The 27,732-nt window shown below is 62.7% G+C and overlaps 1 protein-coding gene and 1 long non-coding RNA gene across 3 annotated transcripts in view; one reads left to right on the forward strand and one right to left on the reverse strand.

The window, feature by feature from the left end:
• The window catches only part of CABIN1 (calcineurin binding protein 1), a 98,004-nt gene that overhangs the window by 52,633 nt on the left and 17,639 nt on the right, over window positions 1–27,732 (forward strand). The window contains 2 exon segments of the mRNA XM_067700062.1: window positions 20–351; window positions 6,951–7,064. Coding sequence (XP_067556163.1) covers window positions 20–351; window positions 6,951–7,064 — 446 coding nt within the window.
• Window positions 15,960–27,346, reverse strand: LOC137203605 (uncharacterized). Of its 2 annotated transcripts, XR_010933187.1 has the most exons (4): window positions 26,676–27,346; window positions 23,041–23,095; window positions 22,697–22,808; window positions 15,960–22,580 (listed from the first exon to the last, which is right to left on the reverse strand). It is a non-coding gene; the product is annotated as an uncharacterized lncRNA (long non-coding RNA). The 2 variants fall into 2 exon arrangements; XR_010933188.1 differs by lacking the exon at window positions 22,697–22,808 and having other exon boundaries at window positions 26,676–27,308.

The following is a 27,732-nucleotide window of genomic DNA, read 5'->3' on the forward strand; positions in this document are numbered from 1 at the left end:
TTCTTTGTTCTCAATTCAGGAAAAGCCGAGGAGTCCTCGGAGAGCACGGAAGGCTTCCGGGCCACAGAGCAAGGCAGCCAGAAGCCTGCTGCCGACCCCCCGGCCTCCGCTGGCACCCCTGCCAAGCCCCCAACTTCTGTGTCTGCCCCGTGGGATGGGAGGAAGAGAGGGGACCCGCTGGGGGAGCCAGCTGCCTTCCCCCCGGGGCTGCCGGCCGGCGCAGAGGAGCAGCGCCAGTTCCTCACGGAGCAGTGCATCGCCTCGCTCCGCCTGTGCCTCAGCCGCTTCCCCCAGCACTACAAGAGCCTCTACCGCCTGGCCTTCCTCTACACCTACAGCAAGACCCACCGGGTGAGCACGAGGCTGAGGGAGAGGGGTTGATGCATCGGAGCTGGGAGAGGTTTCTGGCGGCAGTGGCGGGAAGGATGGGCGGAGGGCCAAGAGGCGGGCGGGCTGGAGGTGTCCAGCCTTCCAGGTGACAGGTGACAGGGGCAGGCATGGGGCTGCTCCCCCAGCAGGACCACATGCTCAGATTCTGGCTTTGGGGTGAGGGACGGGGGACGACAGGCTGTCAGCTCCTCCCTGTGAGGGCCTCACTGGCGGCTCCCTCCCCCGTGGCCTTAGAGCCCGCACCCCCCCACCCGCCCCGGTCCCCCAGGCTGCCTCTTGCGCGGACCTCCTGGCCATCACCCTGCCCTGGGCTCACCTCTCCACGCAGCTGCCGGCCTTTGTCACTGGCTCCGCGCGTGGGCTTTGGCACTGGCAGCCTCCTCCAGCTTGGAGGGCAGATGATGTAGGGGCTCCCGGCGCTTCCCAGCCAGGCCTCTCCTGCTGGCGCTTAGCATTTGTGCAGGGAGTGGGGCCTGTCTGCTTTCTTTCACTCACACTTGCCCCTGAGGCACTGGGAGACAGCTCCCACAAAGCTACGTTGGGGCGGGGGGATCAAAAATATGCAAATGAGCAGATAAAGCAAGTCGCATCATGACAAACCCTACAGGGAAGACAGTGGGGTGCACATGGGCTGGGGTGCTGCTGCACTCTGGGAAGGTACCCTTATGCTGAGACCCCTAGGGTGGCCACGGGTCCAGTGGGGATGTGGCGGCTGGAAGGGAGGGGAGGGGAGGGCAGTGCCCAGACAGGTGAGCGGTTGGTGGGGCGGCCTTGGGGGTCAGGCTGTGGTCTCTGCTCACCTGAGCTCAGCAGCCAGAAGCTGCTGGCCCCCGGATGGCTTCTCTGTGGGACGTTTGAAGAACTAGGGAGGGCAGTTGACCTGAGATGGACCCTGGTTGTGACAGGAAGGTCCTGGATGGGGTTCTGTGGGGACCGGCTGGTGTGCTCACGTGACTTGGTTGGTGTTCATGGAGCAGAGCAGGTAGAGCAGTTGGCAGGCCTGGTGGGGGGACCTCAGCAGGGGCTCCGTCTCAGCTGCAGGGCGTGAGGCTTTCCCAGCCACCCATCGCTGCCTGGCCTGCACTCAGCAGTGCACCTGACCTCCAGTGCCCAGGCCTTCTAGACCCAGGCAGACCTGGATTTTAATAAAACTCCCACTCGGAACAGTCTGTGGGGGCCCTGTGGCTGATGCTCCCCTTCTCCAGAAGCAGTTGCTGAGGCGGGACGTAGGGTACAAGACGCCTCTTAGGGAAGGGTGGCGGAAGTCACAGGGTTGGGTGAGGGAGAGCTGGGCTGCAATGTGGGCCCCATGGAGGCCTGCGGCGCGCCCACTCCCGCCTCCCCTTTGAATGGCTTTAATCTGAGTACGGGAGCTGTGCCCATAAAGGGCTCCACAACCTGTTCCCTTGCTGAGTGGGCTTTTTAAAAGTGAAAAACAGTATTTATGTCAAAATTAAAGAAAAATTGGAGGGGGGCTATTCATAGTTTTGCCAGTATAACAGAGTACGCTGCGTGTGTCTCTTCTCTCAGCTCTTGAGCACTCACACCGTTGACCATCGGGGGTCGTGTCCTCTGCTTGAAGTCACGGAGCCCGGCTCTGGGAGCCCAGGCCCTGTCACTCCACTGCCCCCCAATGTCGTGAGTGTGTCCATGCTCACAGTTGGCCATTTGCTCTTTCCTCGAATTCCCCCAGGTCGTCTGGGTCCCCTGTGATGGTCTGTGGCGGCCATGGGGTGGGGTGGGGTGGCTGGACCGGGTGGCGGAGACGAAGCTGCCCAAGGTTGTCTGCTCCTTGGGCATCACACCCCATTTCTGCATCTCCTCGGTCACTGTGTGCCCAGATTCGCCACGTGGTTCTTCCAGAGGGTGCACTGTCTCAACGCGTGAGCCCCCCTTTCTCCTGCATCGGCCATGGAGGGCCCCCAATATGCACCCGGGCCTGGCCACGCCCTGGGGGTAGCGTGGGCTGCCATTTGCTTCATCCAGAGGCTTTGCTGAGCAGTTTGTGAATACCTCACTGCCTTGAGGGCTGAGCGCGGGAACCTGTCGAGGCAGCCCGCAGTCCTGGGGGCGTGGCCAGAGCTCTCAGCTGAATCAGTCACTGAGCAGCAGCGACCACTTCCCACGCAGCTGTTGGGTAACAAACGCTTCCTGCCGTGTGGGCTCAACAGCAGCCTGTTTCTTCATCAAATCCGCCTGTGGGCTTGGCAGTGGCATCTCCCCGTTGCCATCTCATGGGTCCGGTGGCTGCCTGGAGCAGAGGCGCCCCGGTGGGTCCTTTGTGCTTCAGAGGACACTATCAAAGTGAAAAGATGATCCACAGAATGGGAGAAATATTTGCAAGTCACATATCTGATAAGGAACTCGTATCTAGAATATACAAAGAACTCTTACAACTTGTTAATTAAAAGGCAACCCAATTTAAAAGTGGGTGGGACTTCCCTGGGGGCGCAGTGGTTAAGAATCCACCAGCCAATGCAGGGGACACGGGTTCGATCCCTGGTCTGGGAAGATCCCACATGCCACAGAGCAACTAAGCCCGTGCACCACAACTACTGAGCTTGCGTTCCAGAGCCTGTGAGCCACAACTACTGAGTCCACGTGCCACAACCACTGAAGTTTGCACACCTAGAGCCCGTGCTCTGCAACGAAGAGTAGCACCCGCTCGCCACAACTAGAGAAGCGCACGTGCAGCAATGAAGACCTAATGCAGCCAAAAATAAATAAATAAATAAATAAATATAAATAAATAAAAATGGGCAAAGGGTCTGAATAGACATTTCTCCAAAGAAGACATACAAACAGCCAATAAGCACAAGAAAAGATGCTCCACACTGTTACCCATCAGGGAAATGCAGATCCAAGTGCCCTGAGATGCCCCTTCACCCTGCTGCAGTGGGCTAGGGCCCAGGCCTGTGTCTGTTTAGGACTTGTTTGGTTAGGGCTGCCCCCTCCAGGAGGGTTGGCAGAGCTGTGCCCACCACGAGATCTCTGGGAAAGCCCTGACCGATTCATTGTCAGCTTGTGCTCTGCTCTGGGCGGTCCTCTATCCTCTGGGCCACCAGCTCATGTGTGGGACCCTCAGAGCCTCTGAGGAGTGGGCAGGTGTGAAGGGACTGACCCTCCTGCACAGGCTGTGTGCCCTTCTGTAGGCGCGTGTGAGTGATCGGGGCCAGGACCCGGCATCACAAGGGCAGGTGGCCACAGCGCAGAGCTGCCCACCTGCTTGCAGCCCTGCTCCCCTCTGGGCACATAAAATGCCCCCCACCCCCCAGCCTCTCCACGCAGACCCCAGCCAGGTTCTTGTCAGGCTTTACTTGTGTGGTTTATAAAGTGAGAACTCGATGTTTTTCTCAGCTTAGGAACCTTGGTTATGCACTTCAAAGTCTGTACCATGTGGTGTGAAGAGTGCTGTGCCTTTGGGGCCAGAGTCAGCGGGACAGATGGGCCTCTCTCCATGGTGTGGAGCCCATCGATTTGAGTAGGTCAAGCCCTCTGCCAGCCGTGTGCGTCACAGATACTGTTGTTCACGTTTGGAAAGAGGGGTGAACCCATCACCATGTCGTCCCACGGCCACCACATGGCAGGAGTGCCTATGCTTGGCGTGCCCTCCAGGGCGCTCACGCATTCCGCAGCAGGCTCCCTGGGGAGGAGAGTGGGGCGAGAGGAAGTGGGTAGGAATGGGCGCAAGAGTGTGGCCGTTTGGACAGGGCGCCCGGGAGGCCTCTCTAAGCAAAGACCCGACAGTCGAGGGCCCAGCGAGGAGCTATCAGGGAGAGGCCTCCAGGTGGACACACAGCCAACATGCATGCTCCGGATGGGGCTCAGCCCGCAGCCTGTGTGACTAGCCGGACAGGAGGGGAGGGCCAGGAGGCGGCAGAGCTCAGGAGGGCCGGTTAGGTGGGAAGGAGTCGTGGGGTGTCATTCTGAGTGAGGTTAAAGTGTGGCAAGGCTCAGGGGAGGGGGGGACGCGTGTGTGAGACTCGGGCGGCTGTGGGGAGAGCCAGTGGGGTGGCCGTGGGAGCCCAGCAGGTCGCAATGGCACCATCCAACCGCTGATCTGAAGAGCCGTTAACGAAGGAGACAGGGGCCTGGGCCGGGTGGGCAGTGCAGGCCTGGGTCAGCCGCAGTGCCCCTGGAGTGTTTGCCCTTTGGCGGCCAACCCTTGGCAACCCCTCAGGGAGGGAACTTGGGAGAGAAGCTCTCTGGCCTCACCCCCACCCCAGCCTCCTACCTCCCAGTGCTGCCTCCCACCTCCCAGTGCTGCCTCCCTTTAGCGCTCAGCAGTGGGAGGGCAGAACAGGGGCGGTGGCAGGGCCAGCTCCTGGGAGAAGGTGTGGGAAGGGCAGGGAGCTCTCCCCAAGGCGCCGTGTGTGTACACAGTTGCTTTCCTGTCTGCATTCCTGGGGTTCTCCAGCTGATGCTAGGTGTGGCCTGATGGCCACCGCCATCCTCCAAGTGGGCAGTGGAGGCCCAGAGAGGCGGTCCAGCTCTCCGAGGCTGCCAAGCACTTCCACAAAGATCCATGTGCACCACCCCGCACCTGCGTGTAGCTCTGCGAGCAGACCCGGACCTCTGAATGCCTGTCCGGGAGACCAGCGGGGGATGTTTTCCACAGAACAACCTCATGCTCCGGCCTCCCCGGCTCCTGAGTGCTCAAGCAGTCCTTTCCTGGGCTCCCTGGTGTGCTGAGCCATGGGTGGGTGGCTGCTCTGCCCCCTCCAGTGCCCTGGGCTCCCCCCTCCCCAGTGTGTGTTTCAGTCTCTTTCTTGCCTCTGGGCCTTAGTCTGTCCCCTCGGCTTGATGGGCTGCATTTCCTTCAAGCTCAAACTCTGTCCATCTTCCTTTGATGGTTCTTTTTTTTTGGCTGCAGCCGGTCTTAGTTGCTGCACGCAGGCTTTCTCTAGTTGCAGTTAGTGGGGTCTACTCTTCATTGCGGTGCACGGGCTTCTCAATGCAGTGGCTTCCCTTGTTGTGGAGCACAGGCTTTAGGTGTGTGGGCTTCAGTAGTTGTGGCACGCAGGCTCTAGAGTGCAGGCTCAGTAGTTGTGGCGCACAGGCTTAGTTGCTCCATGGCATGTGGGACCTTCCTGGACCAAGGATCAAACCCGTGTCCCCTGCATTGGCAGGTGGATTCTTAACCACTGCGCCACTAAGGAAGTCTCCTTCCTTTGATTCTTTTCTCAAATATCTGTCCCACCTTTCTATGGACCCCCTACTGATCTAGACCCTGAGGAGCCATCAGTGAAGAGGTCAGTCTGTCCCTGCCCTCGGGGCTGACAGACAGCGGGGCGGTGGACGAGGCTGTTTGAGGGCTGTGGGGGTGAGTGGGGCGGCACGTGGGTTTGGAGGTCAGAAGACGGGATGGGCTGGGCCTGCTCTGAGGGAGGGGCGCCTTCAAGCAGAGGAGAGCCCCTCACCAGGACCCCTGCCCTTGAGCCGGTGAGGGGCTCCAGCCCGGCGAGTGGCGCCAGGTCACATGAGGCCTGAGAGGGGTCGCCTGCGTCCCTGGGGTAGCGCGGTGCCGAGCACAAGGCAGAGGCAGAGGCAGGTCTGCGACATGACCCCCATCCCACCTAACCCCCGCGGGGCCTAGGGAGGATCCCGGCCTTGGGGTTCCGGCCTGGGCCAAATGCAGGCTCTGCTCTGCCCTTACTGGCTCTGGACCTCAGGCAGCGCTGGAGGCCGCTCTCCTTGGCAGTTCCACGTGGTGAGGGTAACAGTCACGTGCTCTGCCTGGGAGGCACACGTCGCTGCAGGTATGCGGGCAGGTCAGGTGCCCCCGCTGGCCTGTTGCCTGTCCGTTCCCCACGGGTCTCCTTGTCCCCATCAGCTCCATCTGGGGCCTCGGATGTGAACCTTGATAAGGTCTCCTGAGCCATTGGTCAGTTCCGTCTGGCCCACCTGGGGGCTGCCCAGAGCCTGCTATCTGCCGAGTCTGTGGGAGGCTGACAGGCCCGCAGTTGGGCCCACGCTGTCTGTGCTCTGCTGGGAAGGCGTGCTCTCCAGTCCATGAGAAGTCCCCAGAGAAGGCCTGGCTTCTCACCGTGCCCTGGGTTCCACCAAGAGGCACCACTGCCCAGAGAGCAGCGGCCTGAGCACTGCACAGAGCACCCCACCCCCGTCCCAACAAGCACGCATCCCCGGCGTCCTGCAGAGCCCCAGGTCTCCCAGGCTCACGGTGGCAGCCGACACCCTGACAAGTCAGGCTTGACCGTTTGGGCCAGTGGGGGCATCCCCTGGCAGAAGGTGGGGTGCTGGGTCCGTGCAGCAGCTTGTGAAGTTGTCAGGGTGTGGCGTCCCTGTCTGTGCTCTCCTCAGGCAGTCTGAGGCCACAGTCTCCTAGGTCAGCTGTATTAGGCAGGAAACCAGTTCCTGAAACGCACCCCACAGCCAGATGATCAAAGCCGGCGGCCGGGGCCGCTGGGCGCTGCGGGATGGATGTCTGCAGGAGCTGCTGCTTTGCCCACGCAGCCTGGAAGGAGGGGACTGCCTCCCTTCTCCGTGGGCGCCCAGAGTTGCCCACACACTCACTTCCAACCTACTTCTTGCTTCCCCAGAACCTCCAGTGGGCCCGCGATGTGTTGCTAGGTAGCGGTATCCCGTGGCAACAGCTGCAGCACATGCCGGCACAGGGGCTCTTCTGCGAGAGGAACAAGACCAATTTCTTCAATGTGAGTAGTCTGCCTTGTTGATTTCCGCGGCTGCTGGCTGCCAGCGCTTTTCATGGAAGGAGGTGTGGGAATGGACCCCAGCGTGGGCGTTCCCAGGACACGGGATGGCAGCGGCCTCAGAGGGCAGGCTGGGTGGCACAGTTGAGAGTGCGCCAGACTCGGGAGTGAGGCCCTGCTTGCCGAGCGACTTCTGGCAGGTCACTGCCCCCTCTGGGCACCGGTTTGCCAGCTATGGGGAGAGGCCTGGACGAGCTCGGTGGTTCTCTGGGGCCGCGGTGGGCAGTGGTGAGAGGGGCTCTAGGCCCGTGCCCTGCTTCCCCTTGGGGTCCTGGGCACCTGGAGATTCTGATTGGAGGCTGGTCTGCTGCTGAAAAAGAATGAGTGTGGCCAGTGCTGGGTCTTCAGTGCGCTTCCAGCCCTGATGTTCCATGCGAGGTAGAGACCCACCCTCAGACAAGACATGGCCCATCCCTGAGGCCCCGTAGAGCCCACATCTGCCCCTCCTGGCCAACCCGCCTGGCCTGGGCCTCCCGCATTTGCTCTGCCCTGCACAGAGACCACTGGCCCCTCACTCTGCTCCACCTATGGGTCCTCACCCATCCTCCTCACCTGTCCTCAGCTGGGTGGCTTTGGCATGTCACATGGATCCTCAGAGCTTTGGTTTCGTCTGTATTTTCCTTGCTTCCCTTTCACATCTAGAGAAGCCGAAGGGCAGGATTGGCCTGGACAGGAGCCGAGGGGGTCTTGAAGGGTCTGGAGGGATGTGGCAGAGGCTGGTTCTTGAGCCATATGGGCAGAGTGAGGTCCCTGCTGAGAGCCGGCCGGGTGGTAGGTGTCTGGATTCATGGCTTTTCTCCTCTCCCAGGCTTGAGCAGGGGCTGGGCAGGGGCTCCGAGCCTGGGAGCCCTGCTCCTGCCAGCCCTCTCCCTATGGGTATTTTATAGACAAGTGGTAGATCAGTCTGCATGGTACCAAGGGGTTTGCTGTGAAAGAGATGCTCCCTCCCACCCAGATGCCCAGGCCACAGCCACTGTCCCTCATCCTGCCCGCTTTGGAGCCCACGCCCGGAGACGCACACAAGGGCAAAGTGCACGTGCTCCTGCCCCTGGTTTTTCTTCACTTAAGCGTGTGTCTTGGAGGGTGTTTTTTGTTTGTTTGTTTGTTTGCGGTATGCGGGCCTCTCACTGTTGTGGCCTCTCCCGTTGAGGAGCACAGGCTCCGGACGCACAGGCTCAGCGGCCATGGCTCACAGGCCCAGCCGCTCCGCGGCATGTGGGATCCTCCCGTACCGGGGCACAAACCCGTGTCCCCTGCATCGGCAGGCGGACTCTCAACCACTGCGCCACCAGGGAAGCCCTTGGAGGGTGTTTTTGAACTTGCTGTTCTTTTTAATAGCTGCCTGGTCCTCCCATGTGGATGTCCAAGGTTTACTAACCACCCCTATTGATGGACGTTTAGGTTGTTTCCAGTCTTCCACTGTTGCAGACAATGCTGGTATATATGTCTTTGCACACGCGTCGGGGGTCCACTCCTAGAATACACTCTGAGAGACAATTCCTGGGGCAAGGGGTTTGTGGGGCCTTGAAGTTTTAGCAGATGCTACCCTCCGATCCAGCTCCTCCCCAGCCCTGGACTTACTGACTTTCTCTATTATTAAATGGTTTTATGTTTGCTTTTCAGTGGGTGAAAAACACTTGCGTTCTTTGTGAGTGGGACTGTGATGTCATGTAAGCAGTTTTAATTTTTTCTGTGTAGTTTCTACTCAGGTTCATTTTCCTATTGGATTATTGGCCCTTTTGTTATTGATTTATAAGAACTCTTTCTATATTAATGAAAGGGGCCCTTCTTCAGTGTTCTGCAAAACTTTCTTCTGCAGTTGCTGAACCAGAGTGAGAGTCAGGCAGATGGCTTGGTTCCCCTGAACTCCTGCTTGCTCTCCTTACACGTGGGCCTGAAGAGTGACTGAGGACCCAGTTAGATAAGGGGAAGTGCCTCACTTGGGAGCTGGTGCATGGTTGGTGCTCCGGGAAAGTTTCCCTCTGCCCCCCGCCCCCACACACACACACCCCGCCCCGTGGTGCTTTGCCCTTAAAGCCTGTGCAGTAATGTTGCAAGGAGGGACCCAACCCCCCTTTCTTCCTTCCGGGTCAGGCACCAGCCTTCCTAACAGCGGAGTTTAGGAGGCCAGCCCCTCAGATGCCTGCTCCCCGCAGCTCCTCCCATGGTTTCCAGAGCCTTCCAGAAATGAGTCCCACAGGCTGAACGGGACGTTTTGCACGGTTTTGCCTCTTCTGGGTCAGCTTTTGTTTCTTTGTGCATCACAGTGAAAGGTTAACCTCTGGGCAGAGAGCAGACAGGTGATGGCACCCCCTTTTATGCAGCACCCGAGGGACAGGCACTCAGGCTGGCTGGTGACAGCACGGCCCCTGCTGAACCACCCACTCTGGCCTTGCCATTGCTGCGGCTGGACCTTCGGGGTGGACGTGTCTTCCAGCCACAGCTCACTCCCAGCGCCTCAGGGAGTGCTGGCCCTGCACGCATTTGTGGGACAGATCTTAGCAGGAGGGATGCCTCCTGCCTTGTTTACGAGGAGTGTTCAGGGCAGCCCTCGGCTGACTGCTGCCCTGGCCAATGTGCTGGGCTGACAGCTGGGCTGGGGGTCAGGACGAGCAGGCTGGCTCTTCTCCCTTCCAGTGCTGGGGTTACTGCCCGGGCCTGGGGCGGGGGGCGGGGCAGGGACTGGCCCTGTGAGCAGGTGTGGGGAGGTGAGGGCAGGGCCATCCAAACCCCCACCACCCTGGGCGGTGCCGTCATCCTCAGGGCCTGGGCTAGGAGACCTGCCTCTTAACTTTTACTGGCGATTTCTGAAAATCATGTGAGCCACATTGTCATTGGGCCACATTGTCATTGCAAACCGTTCAGACGCACAGCAAAGCCCACACCCTTGGTCTCCCACCCCAGGCCTCCTGCCCTCCTTAGAGGTACCTCTGTGAGCGGCCGGCTACTCCGTTTTCTCAAGTGTACGTGTACCAAATCAGACAAGTTTGTCATTCTGCTTTAAAAAATATGCCTGCGTGTATATGTGTATGGGGGGGGGTGCTTTTCGGTAACTTGGGCTTTTTCGCCGACACTAAGTCTTGGGGACATTCCCTGTAAGAGATGCAGGCCGCCTGTGGCTGTTTGTCCTCTGGGTCCCGAGGAGGTGCTCGCTGCGGGTCTGTGGACCGTCTCCCTGACAGCCCGTCTCCAAGCACGTCCTCCTGGTGCGGCCAGCACCGGCTGCCGTGGGCCCTGCCGCAGGACACTCGCGGGCTCGCCCCTTTGCGCTTGCCCGGTCGTGCAGGCCTCTGTAGCGTGCTGTGGGGCACAGGGAGAGAGCGGGACCCTCAAGGAGTCCGGTTGACTGGAGGCACGGCTCCCACGGGTAGCGGGTGCTGCTTGGCCAGGGAGGGGGCCAGAGGGAGGCTGGGGCTGAGGCTGCGCCGGCCGGGGCTTCTCGGGGAGCATGAGGGGCCGGGCAGAGGGCTGGGTGCACAGGGGACCGGTGGCCTGGGCCCTGCGGCAGAGGCCTGGTGCACAGCGGCCCAGCCATGCGGTGGGACGAGCATCTGAGGGAGAGCAACGAACTTGGCGCATCTCCATCACCCCCCCGCCCCAAAGACTTGACTGAGGTACTGGCTCCCACCCACCCCTTCTCTGCCGTGGAAAATCCCGTCTGTGGGCCATGTGCCGGGCAGGCTGGATCCTGGCCCTGGGCTTGAGTCCGGAGTGGCCGCAGCCCCACCCAAGGGCCCCACACCCCGCCCTCTCCCGACAGGCAGAACGGTCTGGCCTTTGCCAGAACAGGGCCGGGAGTTGTTGGACATTGCTGGTTGAAGTCCTGCGGCCCTCCCCGCCCTGGCACGGCTTGGCCTGGGCCCTGGGGAGGGACGGGCAGAAGGCGTGTGGCCACATGACTCAGCGGTGCCTCCTCAGGACGACTGTGCAGGGAGCTGGGACCCCATGGAGGACACAGAGGCCTAGGTGGGAGGCAGCGAAGCGGGGCTGGACCTGGGGGTGGGAGCCCTCTGAGCCAGTGCCAGCCCTGAGGGGCCTGCAGAGAGGGGCTGTCCGTCCCTGGGCAGAGGAGACCAGGAAAGCAGAGGCCACGGGCTTGTTTCTGAGTGCCTGGAAGTTTCCACGGCTTCCTGGGCAGGTGTGTGTGCCCCTGGGTGGGGGGCCCGTGGGGGCTGGAGCTCTGTCCAGGGCAAACTTCTCTCCCACTGGTAGTTGATTCGGAAACGTTCCCATAGTAACCAAACCAGAGATGGCTCTCCCTCCTTCCCCAAAATGTTTGCTGATTTTAGCAAGCAGGTTTTTTTTCTTGTTTCAACCCAGTTTCCAGCCACCGTGAAAGAAGCAAAGGGAGCGAGGGCCTGGCCGGCACTGTTCCTGCTTCCCAGGCTGTGCAGGCGTCGGCGACTGTGGCCTGAGTTTGAGGGAGCGGAGGGGGAGCGCTGGCCTGCGGGGCCTCCACCACGGCTGCTCCCGCCCCATGAAGAGGCCCGCCTCTTCATGGAAAGCAGCCCACGGCTGGCGGTGGCTGGCGGCCCCCAGGGCCGCATCGTCACCGAGAAAAGCACAGACTTCAGGCCCCAGTGGGTTTGGCTCCCAGCCACTCACCCCTTACTCAGCCCACACAGGGCATGGGGTTGCTCATTGGCAGGATGGGCATGATAGGTGGACAGGAGCCCTCGGCACACTCTTGGCCAATCACACAACTCACCCTTAGGACAGGAAGTCAGCCTGCTCCGGGCCCTGGGGCTTGTCTGCGGATCCGGTGGTGCTTCAAGAGGGCAGTGCTGGGGACCAGAAGGGACCTGGTTAGAGGGTGGAAGGGCCTGCCCTGGCTTGAGTGGGGCAGCCTGAGATGTGGATGTCGTCATCCCCACCCACCACCTGGGCCCCCTTCTGTGTGTCCTGGCTCTACTGTCAGTGCCTGTGGATGCAGCTGTGTTCCTTCTTGTCACTGCTGCAGATGCCACTGTCTGGCTGTCCCGGGGCGCCTCTACCTGCCCTCTCCCCCGTGGATTGGCGGCTTCAGTTCTTCACTGGTACAGGAGGGCTGCTTCTCCCCAGTGCCAGGGGCTCCACGACGAGCACTCCTTACCCAGTGCTCCCACGCACGCCTAACGGCTCTGCCGATCTGGGCCAGGTGCCTTCCCGCCGGCCACTGCCCTGCCCCTCCGGGCACTCAGAACCGAAGGAGACTCTCATTTTGGCCCACCTGTGGGGTGACCAGGGGGACTGGAGCACCTTCCCACGCCCAGGCCTGTGCCTTTGCCTGGGCTCTGGTGTACTCTCCTCTGCAGCCACCACACACCCTGTGGTTCTGTTTGTCCTGACTCGAAGTTGCTTAAACTGATGGGAGATACAGTCATCAGGAGTCATCTTTGTTTCATTAAGCGTTTGTGCCCTGGAGCCTGGTGGCTCACTGAGGGCCCTGATGTGGGAGGAAGGGCCCCCTGGTTGGGCAGCCAGCTGCCAGACAGCTACCTACCAGAGCTGGGGGAAGGAGAGAAGGTCTCTAAAGCCCCTGGCACCCTGTGCTTCTTGGCAGGAATCCGTCCCACTGATCCTACTCTGACTTGCTACCGGTTGGCTGTGTGACCTGGGGGGTCCCCCAACCCCACCCAGTTGCAGATGCCGGTGTTAGGGAGGGGCAGGTGCAACGGGCCCACCGCCCAGGCCAGGGGCCTCTGAGCCCCAGCTATTGCCCAGCCCCAGGTATGGCCCACTGTGTAGGTCAGGCCTCAGCCAGCACCCTTCCCCCAGGGAGAGAGCCCATGGTGCTGGGCAGGGCCTGGCCTCTAGAGCTCAGTGCGCCTGGGCATCCCTAGGTGGGGGCCTCATCTAGAACAGCATTGCCATTGCCCCCTGATGCACCCCCAGCACAGTGCCCGGTAGGTGGGTGTGCCTGGTAAATGTGAATCCCTCCCGCCCTCTAGAGGTCCCTGGGACGAGGTCAGCTAGGAAGCAGCAGCTCCTAGCGAGGGGGCGCCCAGCCCCGGCCAGGCCCTGGGGTCTGTGCCTGGGACAGCCACCTCCTGTTGCGGGGCCTGACTCGGCCCCTCTTCCCCCGCCCTTCCAGCTCAGCGCCGGGTGGGCCCGTGGGCAGCCCCTGCCTCACTTGCATACACCCATTGACTGAGCCAGTGGTACCGCCCCCGGACGCCAGCCTCAAGTTCAGGGCCTTTGGAGGCTCAACCCAGGGAAGAGGTGTTGGTCTCCACCCAGTTAATTATACGCACCCGCCCCTGGCAGCGGGGCTTTGTGCTGCCTCCTGGCAGTAAACAAGCCACGCGGCGTGTCCCTGTGGGGCATTCCGGCCTGCGGGTGCCCCGGCATGGCTTCTCCAGTGTGGAGTCTGCCCGCCCGCTTGGGCCGGGGCCAAGACAGCCAGGAGAGGAAGCGCCCGCCTGACAGCAGACCGACAGCTTTTCCGAAGTTGGTCCCGCCCACGTCACCTTCCCTCCACTCGGGCCTGGCTGTGGACCCGATCACCTTCCACCTCGGCTCGTCCCTCTGCCCACACCTCGAGGCGAGTGTCGCCTGGGTGTTAGACCAGCTCGTGCCAGGCCCTGGGCCGGTTGACAGCAAGATCCAGGGGCCACAGGCCAACCCACGCAGTGGCTGGATTATTAGTCCCGTTTCACAGAGGCGCCAGTAGGTGAGGTGCCTTGGCCGAGGTCCCACAGCCAGTCTAGGCCGGAGGAGGGATGTGGACCTTGTGCTCTCTGGTGCTGAAGCCGCGGGTGGCAGCCGGCGGTGCCTGTGAGGAGGAAGGGCGGAAGGCCAGCGCTGGCTTCACACTGGGATTGGCCCATTTGGCGATAAGCAGGATGGTGGCCTGGGCAGGGGGCACGGCCATCTAGCCCTGCCCTGGGAGGTGAGGCCGCGTGCCAGGTTGATGGGGGGCCGGGGTCAGTAGTGGCCACGGTGTAGACCAGGGCCTCCCCTGGGCAGCGGGGCCATGTGGACATGGCCTCAAGCGACTGGCTGGCTGGGCCCGGCCACCTCTCTGTGTAGACCCCCAGGCCCACCTGCTGGGGCTCCCGAGGCACAGCACAGCGACAGAGGGAGGCCAGAGCATCTGTGCCTGGTCTGGCCCGGTCTTGGACGGGGGGGCAGTGGCAGGACTGGCGCCATTTACAGGCGCTCACTCTGGTCCCCACAGCACGTCTGTGGTGCTCAGGCACTGTTATTGTCCCCGTGTACAGAAGGGGAGGTTGATACCAGTGGGCATTTTAGGCTGTTAAAACCAAAAGCCCTTTTCTAGTCTCTGTCCACCAGGCTGGACAGCTGAGCTTGTGGCCCTGTTTCCGGGCCCTGTTCACAGCCCCTCCCTGGCTGCCTTGGCTGCTGTGGGTCCTGGGAGAGAATGTCAAGTGGGCCTCTGCACAGTAGCTGCCAGCAGCCGTGACAGCGGCCAGGGCCCTGGGAAGGCTGGTTCTGTTATACCCCCTTTGAATGAGGTGCAGGGCCCAGGGAGTAGCCCAAGGTCACACAGCTAACAAGTGGCCAGGCTGGGATTTAAATCCAGGTGGGTCCCACTCCAAGGCCTGCTCCCTTAGCAGCTGTGCCATTCGGAGTTCAGCAGCCACATCTGGGCTCTAGAGAGTGTGGGTGTCGGGGAGGTGAGTGTGGTGGAGGTGAGTGTGGCAGCTTGTATCCTGCGCCTCTGCCCCCTCCTGGGATGGGGGGGAGGACCCTCGCCCCTCCCTTTCTCTGAGACCTCCTGGTGGCGAAGCACTCTGTGCACGGCCCTTGATTACCTTCCATCATGCCATGAGTGAGGCCCACTCTTGAGGGGCACCAGGTCTCTGGGGGAGGCGACTAGGTGAACAACAGCTGGGGGAGCCCAGAGCTCGCAGTGGGTTTGCCATCACTTTTGCACACATGCTTTTTGAGACCCTCAGGCCTGAATAAAGCCCCACCACTCTTGGAGGTCAGAGCCCGTAACCTGAGGGTGAGCAGGAGGTCGAGAGAGGCAGAGGAGGTGGCGTGGGGGTGCCTGCACCACAGAGCAGTGGGAGCCGTGGGGTGACCCCGTGCCCGCAGGGACGGGCCAGGTCCTCGCAGGGCAGAGGGGCTGGCAGGGGGCAGACGTGACACCAGCTGACGCAGGCGTGCTGGAGCGGCCGGGCTGGGACAGGGCCAGGTGCGCTGCTGGCCTCCACTCCTCTGGGCGGCCACCACTCACAGCAACGCATCACCGCTCACAGCAGCGCGTTGCATCCTTAGAACCCACAAGGTGTTGGTCGTGCCATCATCCCTGCCTTACAAAGGAGGAAACTGAGGCCCAGCCACACTGCAAGTGGGCGCCTGAGATGGGATCCAGACATTCTGAAACAAGTCAGGGCCATGGGAACACAGCCAGTGGACGGACCCCAGAGACAGGCAAGGACGGGCCCAGCGCACCTTCCTGGACCGACAGGGTGACAGGCAGGGCCATAGGGACAGAGAGTGTGAGGGCGCAGGTGGAGGTGGGCCCAGGGGTGGGCCCTGGGTCTGCGTGGGCGAGTGGGACACAGGGCGCCCCTGCAGGCCCACAGTTCATCGTCCTACCATTTACCTGAGGATGGTTCAGTTCCACGTGCTGGTGTCGACTGATTCCCAGAAGAAACTGGGATTCCTTGTCACCAGTGGACACCCCTCCCGGTCCTCTGTTCCTGTCCCCACTCTCGATGGAGGGGGACCGTGGCAGGTCACCGCCTGCCCCATCCTCGCTGAGATCACTGAGGCCGTGCACAACACCGTCCTGACGTCAGGGTAAAGGACACCCAGTCACGTCAGTGGGAATTAGAGAACAGAAAAGAAGGGAAAAGTTTAAATTAAGGAAATCGAACACTGGGCTGTAGTAGGAATTGCTGCTGTGGCGCTATTTTTAGCTTTATTGAGTTGATTGATGGGCCGGTTGCAAAAGCAAAGTAAACAAAAGAATCACTTCAAGTTCTCCAAGGGAAAAGGCCCAGTTTTTAAGAGTCTTTAAACGGTTAGCAAGCTTGTGACTTCTTAGCATCACTCTGAGCTCTCCTTCCTTCCCGTGTCCTCGGCTCTGCAAGCTTCATGGGACTTCACAGCCTCCAGCCCACTGGGCCCGGTTCAGCCTGGAGCAGGTGCCCAAGGCCTTCCCTTCTGTAGGATGCCCCAGCCCCACCCTGACAGGACCATAGCGGTCATAAATCCCTGCCCGAGCCAAGCCACTCCCATTCACAGCTAGACTTTAAAAACCAATCAGACATAATCAGCCTCTGGACGGGCTGCCCCCACGTGCATTTTTGCCAGGCCCTTGGGGACAGTTTCTGTGTCCAGGTGTGGGCTCACCGCTGTGGCCATGCCAGGATGCCCTGGCAGAAGGCGGCACCCCACCATGATGGTCCCCCAGTGGGACACGGGACTTGCCCCGGGTCCCACATCCTGCGGGCAGCCTCCACCCCAGAGTTTCTGGCCAGCCCCGGGACAGCAGTGTTTGTATCCGCATCCAGAATGGTCAGGAGCTTGCTGTGCAACATTCCTGAGAGAAGAACATTTTCCAGTGTGCACTGCTTTTCCCACTGCAAGTTATTTCTCAGAGGCTTGCTCCTGGAATCAGTGTCTCCGCTGAGTCTTTCTGAGGCAGGCACGTATCAGGCTCAGCTTCATCCCCCTGGGACACTGCCCCAGGCAGGCGCCGTCTGGAGGGCGGCAGGGGGGCAGCTTCTGGAGGAGGCCCGGGGCCCTCTTGAGGGTTTGGAAAGTGGAGCAGGGCAGGCAGCGGCTCAGACCACGGATGGCAGGGAGCCGCAGGGAGCCGTGGGAGAGGGCCGAGGGAGGGCTGTGTTTCCTGAGGCCGCAGGAGCAGGACCCAGCGGGGCAGGGCCAGGAGGAAGGGGGCTCCCTGAGGCCTTGGCTGTGGCAGAGTCACTGCAGGAACCTGTCCTTTGGGAAGGAGGATGCTTGGCTATGCCAGTCTCTGCTTAGTCCTCTTGGCCCATGGAGTGCTGGGGCTCACTCCGGATGCAGGCCCTCCCTGTGGCTCCCGGCCTGTGGGAGGGCAGTGGCTGTGGCCTGGCCCCTGGGCTGAGGTGGGAAACAATGTCAGGGAGCAGGCCTCTGCCATGGAAGGGAGGCCACAGGGCTTGCTTCCATGGGGCACAGAGGAGCTCGGGGACAGCAGACATTTCCTCCTCCCTGCGGCCCCATGATTCCCATCTCACGGTGAGCAAACTGAGGCCCAGCATCGCGCAGCCCGCAGGGAGCAGAGCTCGGATGCTTCTCACCTCCTGCCCACCGCCCTCCCCACCCAGCCTGCGCCCAGCCCGGCAGGAGTGGAGGTTCAAGCCCACCTCCGCCCTGGGCATCATCCTGCTTGCCTGGCCCTGATTAGCTGGCCCCACCCCAGCCCAGCAGGAGGGACTCTGAAGACCACAAGCCCTGAGCCACAGAGCCAGGGAGTGTGGGGGCTGAGGCTGAGCCAAGGCTTGCTGCTTTTGCCGGGGGGCCGCCCCCGTGGGCCGGCGCACCTCTGACCGAGTCAGGTGCCCTGTGACTGCACAGACCCAACCTCCTCATTTGTGAGATGGGGGATGTAAACGTCCAGCGCTTGGCACTCGAGAGCCCTGTGGTCCCAACAGTGTCAAGATGGCCACAAGCCACACACTGGGCCCCAGGGAGCAGCCTGGTGCAATCAGGACGTGGCCATTCCGGGCCCACCCCTGCCAGAGTGCGTGACTGCCTTGCCATCACGTCTCCAAACACCTGTCTCGACAGTGAAAGCAGTGGGCAGGAGCATCCCCCCCACAGAGGGTTCTGGGGGTGGGAGGGGCAGGGTGGAGCGCAGCTGAGGGTCCCTAAGGGGTCTGGCAATGGGTGGGGGCATAGGGGAGGGCAGAGTGTATCTGGTGGCCTTTGCCTGTCCCCCATCCCCTCAGGGCACCATGCCTGTGGCTGCTGCTCATTCACCTCCCCTTCCTTGCGGGCTTCCCAGGTGTGCCCTGGGTAGCTCAGAGTCATCCTGAACTGGAGTGGAAGCCCCAAGGGAGGACGGCCTTCCTGTGGCGATGGGCGCTGGCCCCGGAGCCCGAGCACAGGGCTGGGCGGCACCCCCATGGCGTGGAGCCGGGGCTGCTGCAGGGGGCTGGAGTGTGGATGCCCCAGCGCCCCGTCCACATGGGGCCCGACCCACAGATCTTCCGGTGCGCCTGCTCTGGGCGTAGCCATGCTGCCCTACCTTCGTGGTTTAGCCCTGCTTTTGACTTCCTGGTCCCGACCCTGACCTCAGTTTCCCCATCTCCAAAGGCAGGCCAGCTGGATGAGGTCAGTGGTTTTCCAACCCTTTTTCCAAAAGAGCCCTTTCTCACACACCCCACTGGGAAACACAAAAGGGCAGCTGCTCCCGCAGAGACAGGAAGGGCCGGGCCCACCTGCTTCGGCTGCACCACCACCGCCTGCTCCCCAGAGGAGGGGCATGAGCCCTGGGGAGGCTACGGGGTCTCTGCCCTGCCACCACACTGCCCACCCAGACAGGGCTTCCCCAGCTCAGGGCCCAGGCCGTCTTTCTAGGGTGGCTTCAGGCTGGGAATTTCTCTCTCTCTCTTTTTCCTTCCACTTTTCCTATTTGGAAAGTTTGACCAAGTTGCTTCTGAGAAAGCGGCATTGGGTTTGAAATCCAAACCAGAGCTGAGGGCTCCAGGGGCCCCGGCCTGGTTTCCATGGTGATGGGCTGTGACCACCACGTGCCTCTGGGGGCAGAGCATGTACTCCCTCACAGGCCAGGGTGAGGCCACTCAAAGGCCGCCCACGCCCTCACCCTCAATTCTGCTCCTGGCCAGCCTCAGGCCCTGCACCATGCCTGGCCCCACCCATAGCTGGTGGCTTTGGGCGAGCTGCTCAGTATTGGTAAGACTTAGTTTCTTCATCTGTAAACTGGGGCTGACCAGACCCACCTCACAGGGTTATCGAGGATCACGGGAGACCATTACCACATGTGCCCCGGGGCCACTGTGTCCAGGAGAGGGTCCAGGAAGGCCCCGGAAGGAGGAGGAGGCAGCTGGGGGAAGGGACTTCGTGGAAAAGAGCACACAGGCTCACTGGGGTCCGTGTGGGAAGGAGGCGAGGTGGCTCGGGGCCAGTTCGGAAGGATGTGCAGGAATTTGGTTGATTAAAAACAAATTTTGAAACGTTGATCTCTAATTAGGTATAAGAAGTCTAAAATTAGGGTATGCCAAAGCAGGTGGAGCTTCCCCAGGAAGCCCAGCCCCTCGCCAGGGTGGCACTGACTCTCAGATAACGTCCTGTCACACCCACCCCGCAGCTCCCCATGTGGGGACACTGGCAAATTTGCTTAGGACAGACGAGCAAGGGCCCGCTCCGGGCTGCAGGGGAGGCCGCCCCAGCCCCAGCGGCTCAGTGCTGGGCTTTATTTCCAGAGAGGGACCCGCCTGGCCCTACTCAGAGGAGGGGTGGGGAACCCTGGGCTCCAGGCCCCTCTTGGGTGGGCAATGAAGCCGGCCCTGCAGCAGGGGCACCACGGGAAACCCAAGAGGAGGAGATGGTGGTGCTCGGGCGCAGCGAGCTCTCGGAGGGAGGGCTCGACCTGCGGGAGCCCCTGCCTCAGCCCCCTTTCCTCGGGGCCGGGTGTGAGCAGTGCACCCGGCACCCTGCGTGTGCCGAGGGTGCAGGAGAGGGGGTCGGCCAGCTACAGCAAGGGGAAGGGGGCAAGGTGGCCGGACAGACCAGGGAGAAGGTGGTCCAGGAGAGGGAACAGAGAGAGGCCAAATGGCACATGAGGGTCGGCACTGGGTGGGGCAGGTGGTGCTGGAGAGGGCAGGGCTGGCTGTCCCCAGGGCTGCCCACGTCCATGGTCATCCAGAGGTACGTCCGGGGGAGGGTGCACTCTAGCCAGAGAGTGATTGGATATGTGCTGCGACGCTGCTTGGCTTGGGTCGTGAACTCAGGCCTCTGCAAGTTCCGCCACCTGCCAGCATGAGCGTCCGGCAGGTGTGGGGGCCCTGCTCCCAGGGGCCGGTCCTCGTCCTTGTTCCTCACAGCTCAGTGGGAGGCCCCCAGGCCACAGCAGAGGCTGCACGGCGCTCTAGAGAGGGGAGGAATGCTGCGCTTGTAACATCTCACATTTGTTCTTCTGGTTCGGGGCACCCCTCAGGTTGGGGACAGAGCCCTGCTCTGCAGGACACGCCTGGACGAGTTTGTTCCCCTTCTGATGTTCTACACGAGTGTGAAGGGTTTGGGGGAGGTGGCGGGTTGTAAGCCTGCTTGGGACCTGAACGCCAGTGGAGGCACCAGCTCTGCCTGGGATGTCGGCTTTGTCTGTGGTCAGTGCCTGACCCCCGCCACCCCTTCAGCTCAGCCCCTCCCTGCATGAGGATCCTGTGCTGGTCATCCAGGGAAGACACCTGGCACAGGCCACGGCTACTGCCACCACTTGTGGCCTGAACCTGGCTCCACTTACTCAGCACAGATGCCCCCGTGTCCATAAAGGCCACTCATTAGGAGCCAGGGGTCAGATGGTGGATGGGTTGTCCTAGTTTCCTCCATGTGCACATCAGACATGGCTTTTCTAGGATGCGGGCTCCCCTCCTGAGATGAAACGGAAGCAGCTCAGCAGCCCTCCAAAGACTGGGCTATTCTAGAAGCCTGGACGGTAGCTCTCATTTCCAACCCTGACGTGGGGCGGGCTCAAAGGAGCCAAGTGTTAGCACCCTCTTGCTCTGAGGAGGCTCTCTTGGGCCCCATCAAACACATGCCAAGTCCCAGATCACCCCGAGAGGCATCAAAGCCTGCTGGTGTCTCTTCTCCTCGCTGCCCATTCCCCAGACCCCTGGCAGTCCCTCTCTCCATGAGGCCACGTGCAGCCCCACTGCACACACTAGGCACCCCTTGCCCTCCACGTGGTCCCACTGGCTGTCCCTGATCGTCCCAGCCACCCCCACCCCTGCCGCCATGTGGGGAGATCCCTGTCCAACAGCATCCAGCCCACAGGCCTGCCTCTTCTTCCTGAAGCTGCTCTGTCCCCCACCCCAACCTTGTTTCTCTCCCTCTGAGGCCAGCTCCGTTCCTGAGCCCCCAGCTGGGCTGGAATTGCCAGGTCAGCCAAGCTGACATGGGCCACGGCTGTGTCAGTGCCTGCGCACAACAGCCCTGGCATCCATGACCGAGACCCTGGCTCCGCCCCATGGTGACTGGGGCCTTGGGCAGGCCCTGCAGGTCAGGCACTGTGGAGGTGCACGCATACTCGTGTGCTCATCCCCGCAGAGCTGAGCGTGGCATGGGCACAGCTGTCTGCTGAGGTGGATGCTGCCCCGGACCGAGGGACAAGGGTCCTTGCGCCCGGCCCTCTTTGTTTCCCTGGGCAGGTCCTTGTTCCCCACCTGTGTCCTCACTCATGGGTCAAACAGGCAAAACAGCTGGACTCAGTGACATCAGCGATACTTTGCAGCTGCAGAGCATAGTCTGAGCCGCTTTTGAGCGCCAGAGGCTCTAGTGAGAATGAGATGGGGCTGCAGCTGGGGTCTGTGTGCCCGGGGTGGAAGGCGAGCTGCTTTCTCAGCTGTCAGGGAAAGGAGAGGAAGCTGGCTGCCGTGGGCCTGTGAGGCTGGCACGCTACCGGCAGAGAGATTGCTCAGGCACACGACACACAGAGCCAGCATCCCATAGCGGGGAGGCCTGCACCTCCAGACCAGCTGGCAGCTCAAAGCTCCAGTGCTGAGAATTTGGACTGTTAACTCTAAGAAGCAGTCTTGCTACCTAAAAGGCAGTGTTGGACTTAGCCTGGGGAAGACTGGGGTTAGGTCAAGGTGGGGGCTGGGGTAACGGCTGGTGGAAAGGAACCAGGAGCAGCCTGCAGGTCTGCGTTGGGTCAGGTCTTGAGAAGGATGGCCGTGAGAGGCCACTGGGCCACGTGGTCCCGTGGGCAGCGCAGCCGGTGGCACTTTGGCCAGCAGCTAGCTCTAGGTCTGGGTCTTGGCTTTGCAGGGCCAGGAGCCACCTCTGCTGGGGGTGCAGGCCTGGGGCGTGTGACGCAAAGCACAGGTGCGTGGTTCCAGGGAGGGTGTGGCCACTCGAGGGGGCTATGCTGCCCGCTGAGAGGAAGGTGGCCAGAGAGGTGTGAGCAGGCCCGCCACACGCTCTGCATGCCGCCCCGGGTGCAGGCCTGGGCTCTTGCACACGTTGGTCCGTTAGTCTGGCTTCCACTCCCCGGTCCACCACACGCCTCTTGGCCTTGGAGTCTTCCTTTCCACTTGCATAGGGATGACAGCCTCTACCCCAAGGCTACTGTTTGTCCTCTGCTGCTCCTCACTCAACACGGACGCCTTGAGACAGTCTGGACCACCTTCAGGCCAGGGACTACTCACACAGACAAGGCTGGAGTTGTCCAGTCTCACCTTCTCTGGCTCCTTCTGGCTTTGGCGGCCATCCCTGGGCTCCCGGGCTCACAGCTCCCCCTCTGCAGCCCCGACGGGTGTGCAAGTGCTTCACCTAAGAGATGGTGGCAGAGCAGAGAATGAACGGGGATAGTCAGGTGGGGGCCGCAAGAGGAAAGCTGGCCGCCCGACTTCCCAGCGTGGACACGGGTGCAGCCCCGGCCTGCCTACCTCCCCGCTGGCCGCCCAGGGGTACTGGGTGGATGGTGGCTGGGGATGTGAAGGTCAGGACTTCCCAGGGCTGGCCCTTGACCGGGGCTGGACCAGAACCTCTCCCTTAGGGCTGAAGAGAAGAAAGACAGGGTCCTGTAGGCAGTGAGGCTGCCCGGGGTGAGGGCCATGTGGGGAAGGCCTGGGCTCTGAGCCGAGGGCAGGAAGGGGCCTGTGTGTGGGCCGTTTCCTTCCCCAGCTCAGCCCTGGCCACCTCTTTCTCCTGCTGGCCCCCAGTCCGCCATCTGGAAGAGGTCAACGAGTAAGGTCCAAGGCAGGGGAAGGTGGCTCTCAGGGCCAATTACCTCTTGCCCTTGCCACCATCTTCCTTGTCTTCTTGGTCACCCACAGGTCCTGGGGCTAGAGTGGGGAGAGGGGTCTGTCAGGCAAAGCCCCCGTGGGGATCAGGTGATGTCCTCAGATGTTTGTTTTCTTCTTATGATCGATTGTTGAAGTTTGCTCTGGGGGATTAAGGTTAGGTGTCCCTTGGAGAGGCAGCGGGGCACCCTGATAGCGTGGGGCTCATCCTGCCCTGAGGTCAAGGGGCTTCTCAGGTGCTGGGCCTGTCTTCAGCCCAGGGCCGTGCACCCCCCTCTGCATCAGTCCTCCTCCCAGGAGCCTGCCAGGCTCAGGCAGTCCTGGGGCGCTCGCTGTGACTAGGCCAGTGACAAGGGTGACTCCAGGGGCAGGCTGGAGCACACCCTTCAGCACCCAGGCAAGGTGGCCAGGGACACCTGCCCCCCCCGCCCCAGGATTAACCCCGAACAGCCAGCTCACAGGTTAGACCAGCCCCTCCCTGCTCACAGGGGCTCCTGCTGGCCGTGGGGGAGCAAGGTCAGGGTGGCCCCGAGGGTGGCATAGTGGTGCAGGAGCTCCCACCCTCTTAGGCCCTCAGGGTGGCCCTGAGGTGGGGAGCAGCTGTTTCTCCAGGGCAGTAGTCAGAGGCCTGTGTCCTGCACGTCCAAGTGCTTTGTGGGCGATTAGGACCTGCATAGGGTGCTGACAAGTGCCAGGTGGGGCACAAGGTTTTCTCAGGCCCCAGAAGTTCTCAGGCCCACCAGTCCCACAGCTATCACAGTGCTGTTGCATGAAGCCCCGGGGGGGATCCCCATGTGCACAGAAGTGTTTCCCCCTGGGGGGTCAGGGAGGGTGGTCCCCACTTCCTTGTTCTGCGGCCTGGCAGCTAGAGACGGTGATGCCCATCTCTTGGGGCTCTGGAGAGGGCTGGGGTGCAGGGTGCCGTGTGGTGCTGGAGCAGGCCAAGGAGGTGGAGCCCTCAGGTGCCAGCATTTGCCCGGGGCATCTCCCCAGAGCCCCTGAGCTCCCCTCGCCCACCATGGCCTCCCTCCTGCTGTGACAGCAAGACCCTGAGCCCCGGGCTGCCCCCACCCGCTGCTTCCAAGCTGTGTGGGAGGCCTCCTGCACACAGGGGCCTGTTTCCAGAGAACTACCCGTTCCACACACACCATTTCCTTCTGGCCCAGATGTGATGCCCACACACATCTTCAGCCTCCCTGGGTCTGACTCGACCTGTGCAGGGCATGAGCGTCCCATGTCTGCTCTAGCCCTGGGGACAGCTGGGGGGAGTGTCCCCACCTCTTCTGGAGCCGGCCAGGCCTGGGGATGGCTCTCAGCCATACTAGACTTCCTGCTGTGTGACTCTGAACCTGTCCCCACGTGTGGGTGTCATGACGACATGAGTGTGGACAGTGAACAGCTGTTGTGACTTGAGGACGTGCGGCGGGAGCACTCCTCGCCTGAGACCCAGCCCAGTGGGCATAGCCTCAAGGTGGCCTGTCTCCCTGCAGCTGTGTGGCCTCTGGGAGCCCAGGGCCAGACAGAGAGTCCTGATCCTCCAGGGAGTGTGAGCCACTGCCTCTGCGCCCCCCGGAGGGAGGGCAGGCAGGGAGTGCACAGCCCCCTGGCCGAAGGTTGGCCTTGGGCCGATTGGACTGGGGGCACGTGGCAAGCCTGGGAAAGCTGGTGGGCAGGAGCCAGCCGGGGCAGGACAGGTGGAAACTATCTGGCTTGGGGAGATGTCACCAGGACAAGTGTCACCAGGATAGGGACCTGGTGGATCTGAGGCATCTGGGTGTTTGGGGAGGGAGGAAAGAGCCGGGCCCTCGTGGTGCTGAGGTGGGGGAGGGATGGTGGGGAGGCTGGTGCCTGGCCGGGGGGCTGCGCCTTTGCTCGGCCTGTCCTCAGCTGGGTTAGGAGAAGCAACCAGGAGCTGGTGGATAATTCCAGGGCGGCCGGCTCCACAGGAAGCCAGAGAGGAAGGTGCTGTGTGCTCGCTGGGGCTGTGGGTGCCGGGGGCGTCCCTCTGAGCCCACTCCTTTCAGAAGGGGCACAGTCCCGCTCCTGGCACCCGCAGGCCTCTGCAGGGCTGCCACATGCCGAGGCTGAGGGGCTCCTGAGCCTGCCTGGCTTCTGCCCAGCCCCACCCCTCCCCGCAGTGTCTTCTGCTCTTGGGGCCTCACAGCCAACTGGAAAATGAGCCCCCTCCCAGCTGGAAAGCCCCCTAGGGGATGCCATGATGCCCCTGTCCTGCCCTCCCCGCTGAGGATGGGCCTGGGAGAGGCTTCACTCCAGCTCCCACTGCCCCACTGGGTCAGCAAGGACATCCCCCACTCACCCACTCCTCTGCCCTGCACTGGGCCCTCGGGGCACAACTCCAGCGGCCCCGCGCACAGAGCTGCCCCGTACAGGGCGAGGACAGCCCCAGCCCAGCGCGTTGCTGGCCCCTGTCGCCCTGCCTTCCGCACTCCTGGCCGCCCCTACCCGGCTCGGCCTGGGATGCCAGGTCCCACAGCCTCCCGCGGTGAGGGCTGTGCCCCCCGTACCCTCAGCGGCCCGGCCCGGAACCCGCGAGTGTTTGCCGGCAAAGTCAGCCGTGCCGCTGGGCCCGCTTCCAGGCCGAACAGCGAGCGAGCGCCCGCGCCCCGTCCGGCCCCGCCGCCCCGCCCCGGCCCTCCGAGCCAGCGAGCGAGCGAGCCTCCGCGCCATGGCCCGGCGCCCGCCCTAGCTCCCTGCACAGATGCCACGGCGGAGCCGGCGGGTAGGAACTTGCCCGGGGCGGGGGCCGGGGGCCGGGCCGCGACAGTGTCTCCCCTCTGCCCGCAGGCTCTGCGCTCTCCCGAGCTTTGGCTCAGTCCTCCGGGCCGGCTCACGCGGCCGCCCCCCGCCTGGCCCCCGGCCCGCCCGGCGCAGCAGGAAGCCCGCGGGCCGCGGTTTCCCGGGCGCCGCGGCAGAGGAAGTCGGCAGGCGGCGGGGTCGCGGCGCCCCCTGCCCCGTCCGGGTCCCCGCACAGCGCCAGGTGGGCGGCGGGCGGACCGGGGCGGGGGGACCCGGGGGAGAAGCCCGCCCGCGAGCCTGGGGCGAGCCCAGCCGACCCGCCGGGGACGCAAGTGGGCGCGCGGGGGTGTGCGCTGCGCCGGCCCCGCGAAAGCGAAAGCCGCTAGCTCGCCGACCCAGCAACTTCGCGGCGGGCGGCGCGGACCGGGAGCTGCGCGGGCCACTACCGGGGATGGTGAGCCGGCCGGCGGGTGGGCAGCGGCACCCCGCGCCGTGCTTCCCCGGCTATAAATAGCTGCCGTGCGGGGGTGGGAAGATGGTGCCGGGGCTTGGCGAGCGCCTGGCCTACTCCAAGCCCCGGGCTGGGCCGGGACCCTGCCCCGCCGCAGAGTGGGCGGGAGGGGGCGGAGGGGCTCGGCGCGGAGGCGAGGGGGGCCCGGCGGAGTTGCCGGGTGGGCTGCCTCCGCGCTCTTAGTTGTTTGTCATTTCTGCTTCTCCCCGGAGGGGGAGGGGACGGACGGCCTGGCAGTTCTGGGGATCCCGTGTGCGACATCTTATTTGGCAGAAGAGGCTGGAAACGGGCGGGCACCGGCCGCAGGCAAATTGTAGGCTTCCCCAGCCCTTGCCTGCGCTGGGGACTCGTTACCTGTGGATGGCGCGGGGAATCCCTTTCCCTTCGCAGCCCAGCTTGGACGGCTCCTGGGGGCAGGGCCAAGGCGCCCCTGGCGGCCTCTGTGCAACCCTGCGGCCAGAGAGGTGGCTCTGATGGTTTTGCAGAGGAGGCTGCAGGGCTTCCTGCCCCCAGGCGTGTTCAACCTCGCCCGCCCCTGGCGCGCCCTTAACCGAAGGCCTGGAGCAGGATGGTGGCTCCGATTGCTGTGGGAGGTGCAGGGCCCTTAGCTCTGCAGGGCATCAGGAAGATGGGGAGCTGGCAACCTGGAAACGCAGTCCTGGCCCCAAAGGCCTCAGGACTCCACCAGGGCAGTTCCTGGAGGTGATGGAGCCATCTGGGCCGGCGGTGGGAGAGGTGATGCCGTGCTGGCCTGCCTGTCTGTGATGTTCACCCTACTTGGGGGCAGGCAGGGCGGAGCGGGAAGAGCTGGGTAGGCTGAGTTCTGCTGCCAGCTCATCTCCCTGTTGGCTGTGTGCCCTGGAACTAGTCTCTCCGGGGGAGGTGTAAGTGGGGTCATGTGTGGGAGAAGCTGGGAAGGTGCCCTGTGAGTACTGTCGGCCCCAGGGACTCATGGGCACCAGATGCAGCCCTGCCCTCTCCACCCTTCTCTGAGTGGTCTCGCTGCTTGGGAGGTTTGCGTGGGCTTACAGGTAACAGGTGTCTCCCCAAGCCTGTGGAGGGCGCCGGTATTCTCCCCAGGGCTGCTCTTGACCTCAAGGCCTCACAGTCAAGATACCGACGCTTTCTTTGCTCGGCTCAGGGTTGGGCTGCGGCACCGAAGCTGTCCTGGAAACAAAGTTTTTATGCTTCTCTGGGAAAAAAGACTCCTAAGCTCCTACCCTGACACCCCTTCTTGCTGAGGGGCTCCCTCTCACCCTCCTGCTCCTACAGCCCCCAGCCCACTGCTCCTCGGAGTGGGATGCCAGCAGGCTCTCCTGGCCTCGCCTGCTCGGAGCGCTGAGTCACTGCTGCACCCATGCCAAGGGGGTGGGCTGCAGGAATCCCTCTGCCCGGGAGGCGGGCTCTCCCT

The sequence above is a fragment of the Pseudorca crassidens genome, chromosome 12 (genome assembly GCF_039906515.1).
Source record: "Pseudorca crassidens isolate mPseCra1 chromosome 12, mPseCra1.hap1, whole genome shotgun sequence".
Taxonomy (NCBI): Eukaryota; Metazoa; Chordata; class Mammalia; order Artiodactyla; family Delphinidae; genus Pseudorca; species Pseudorca crassidens.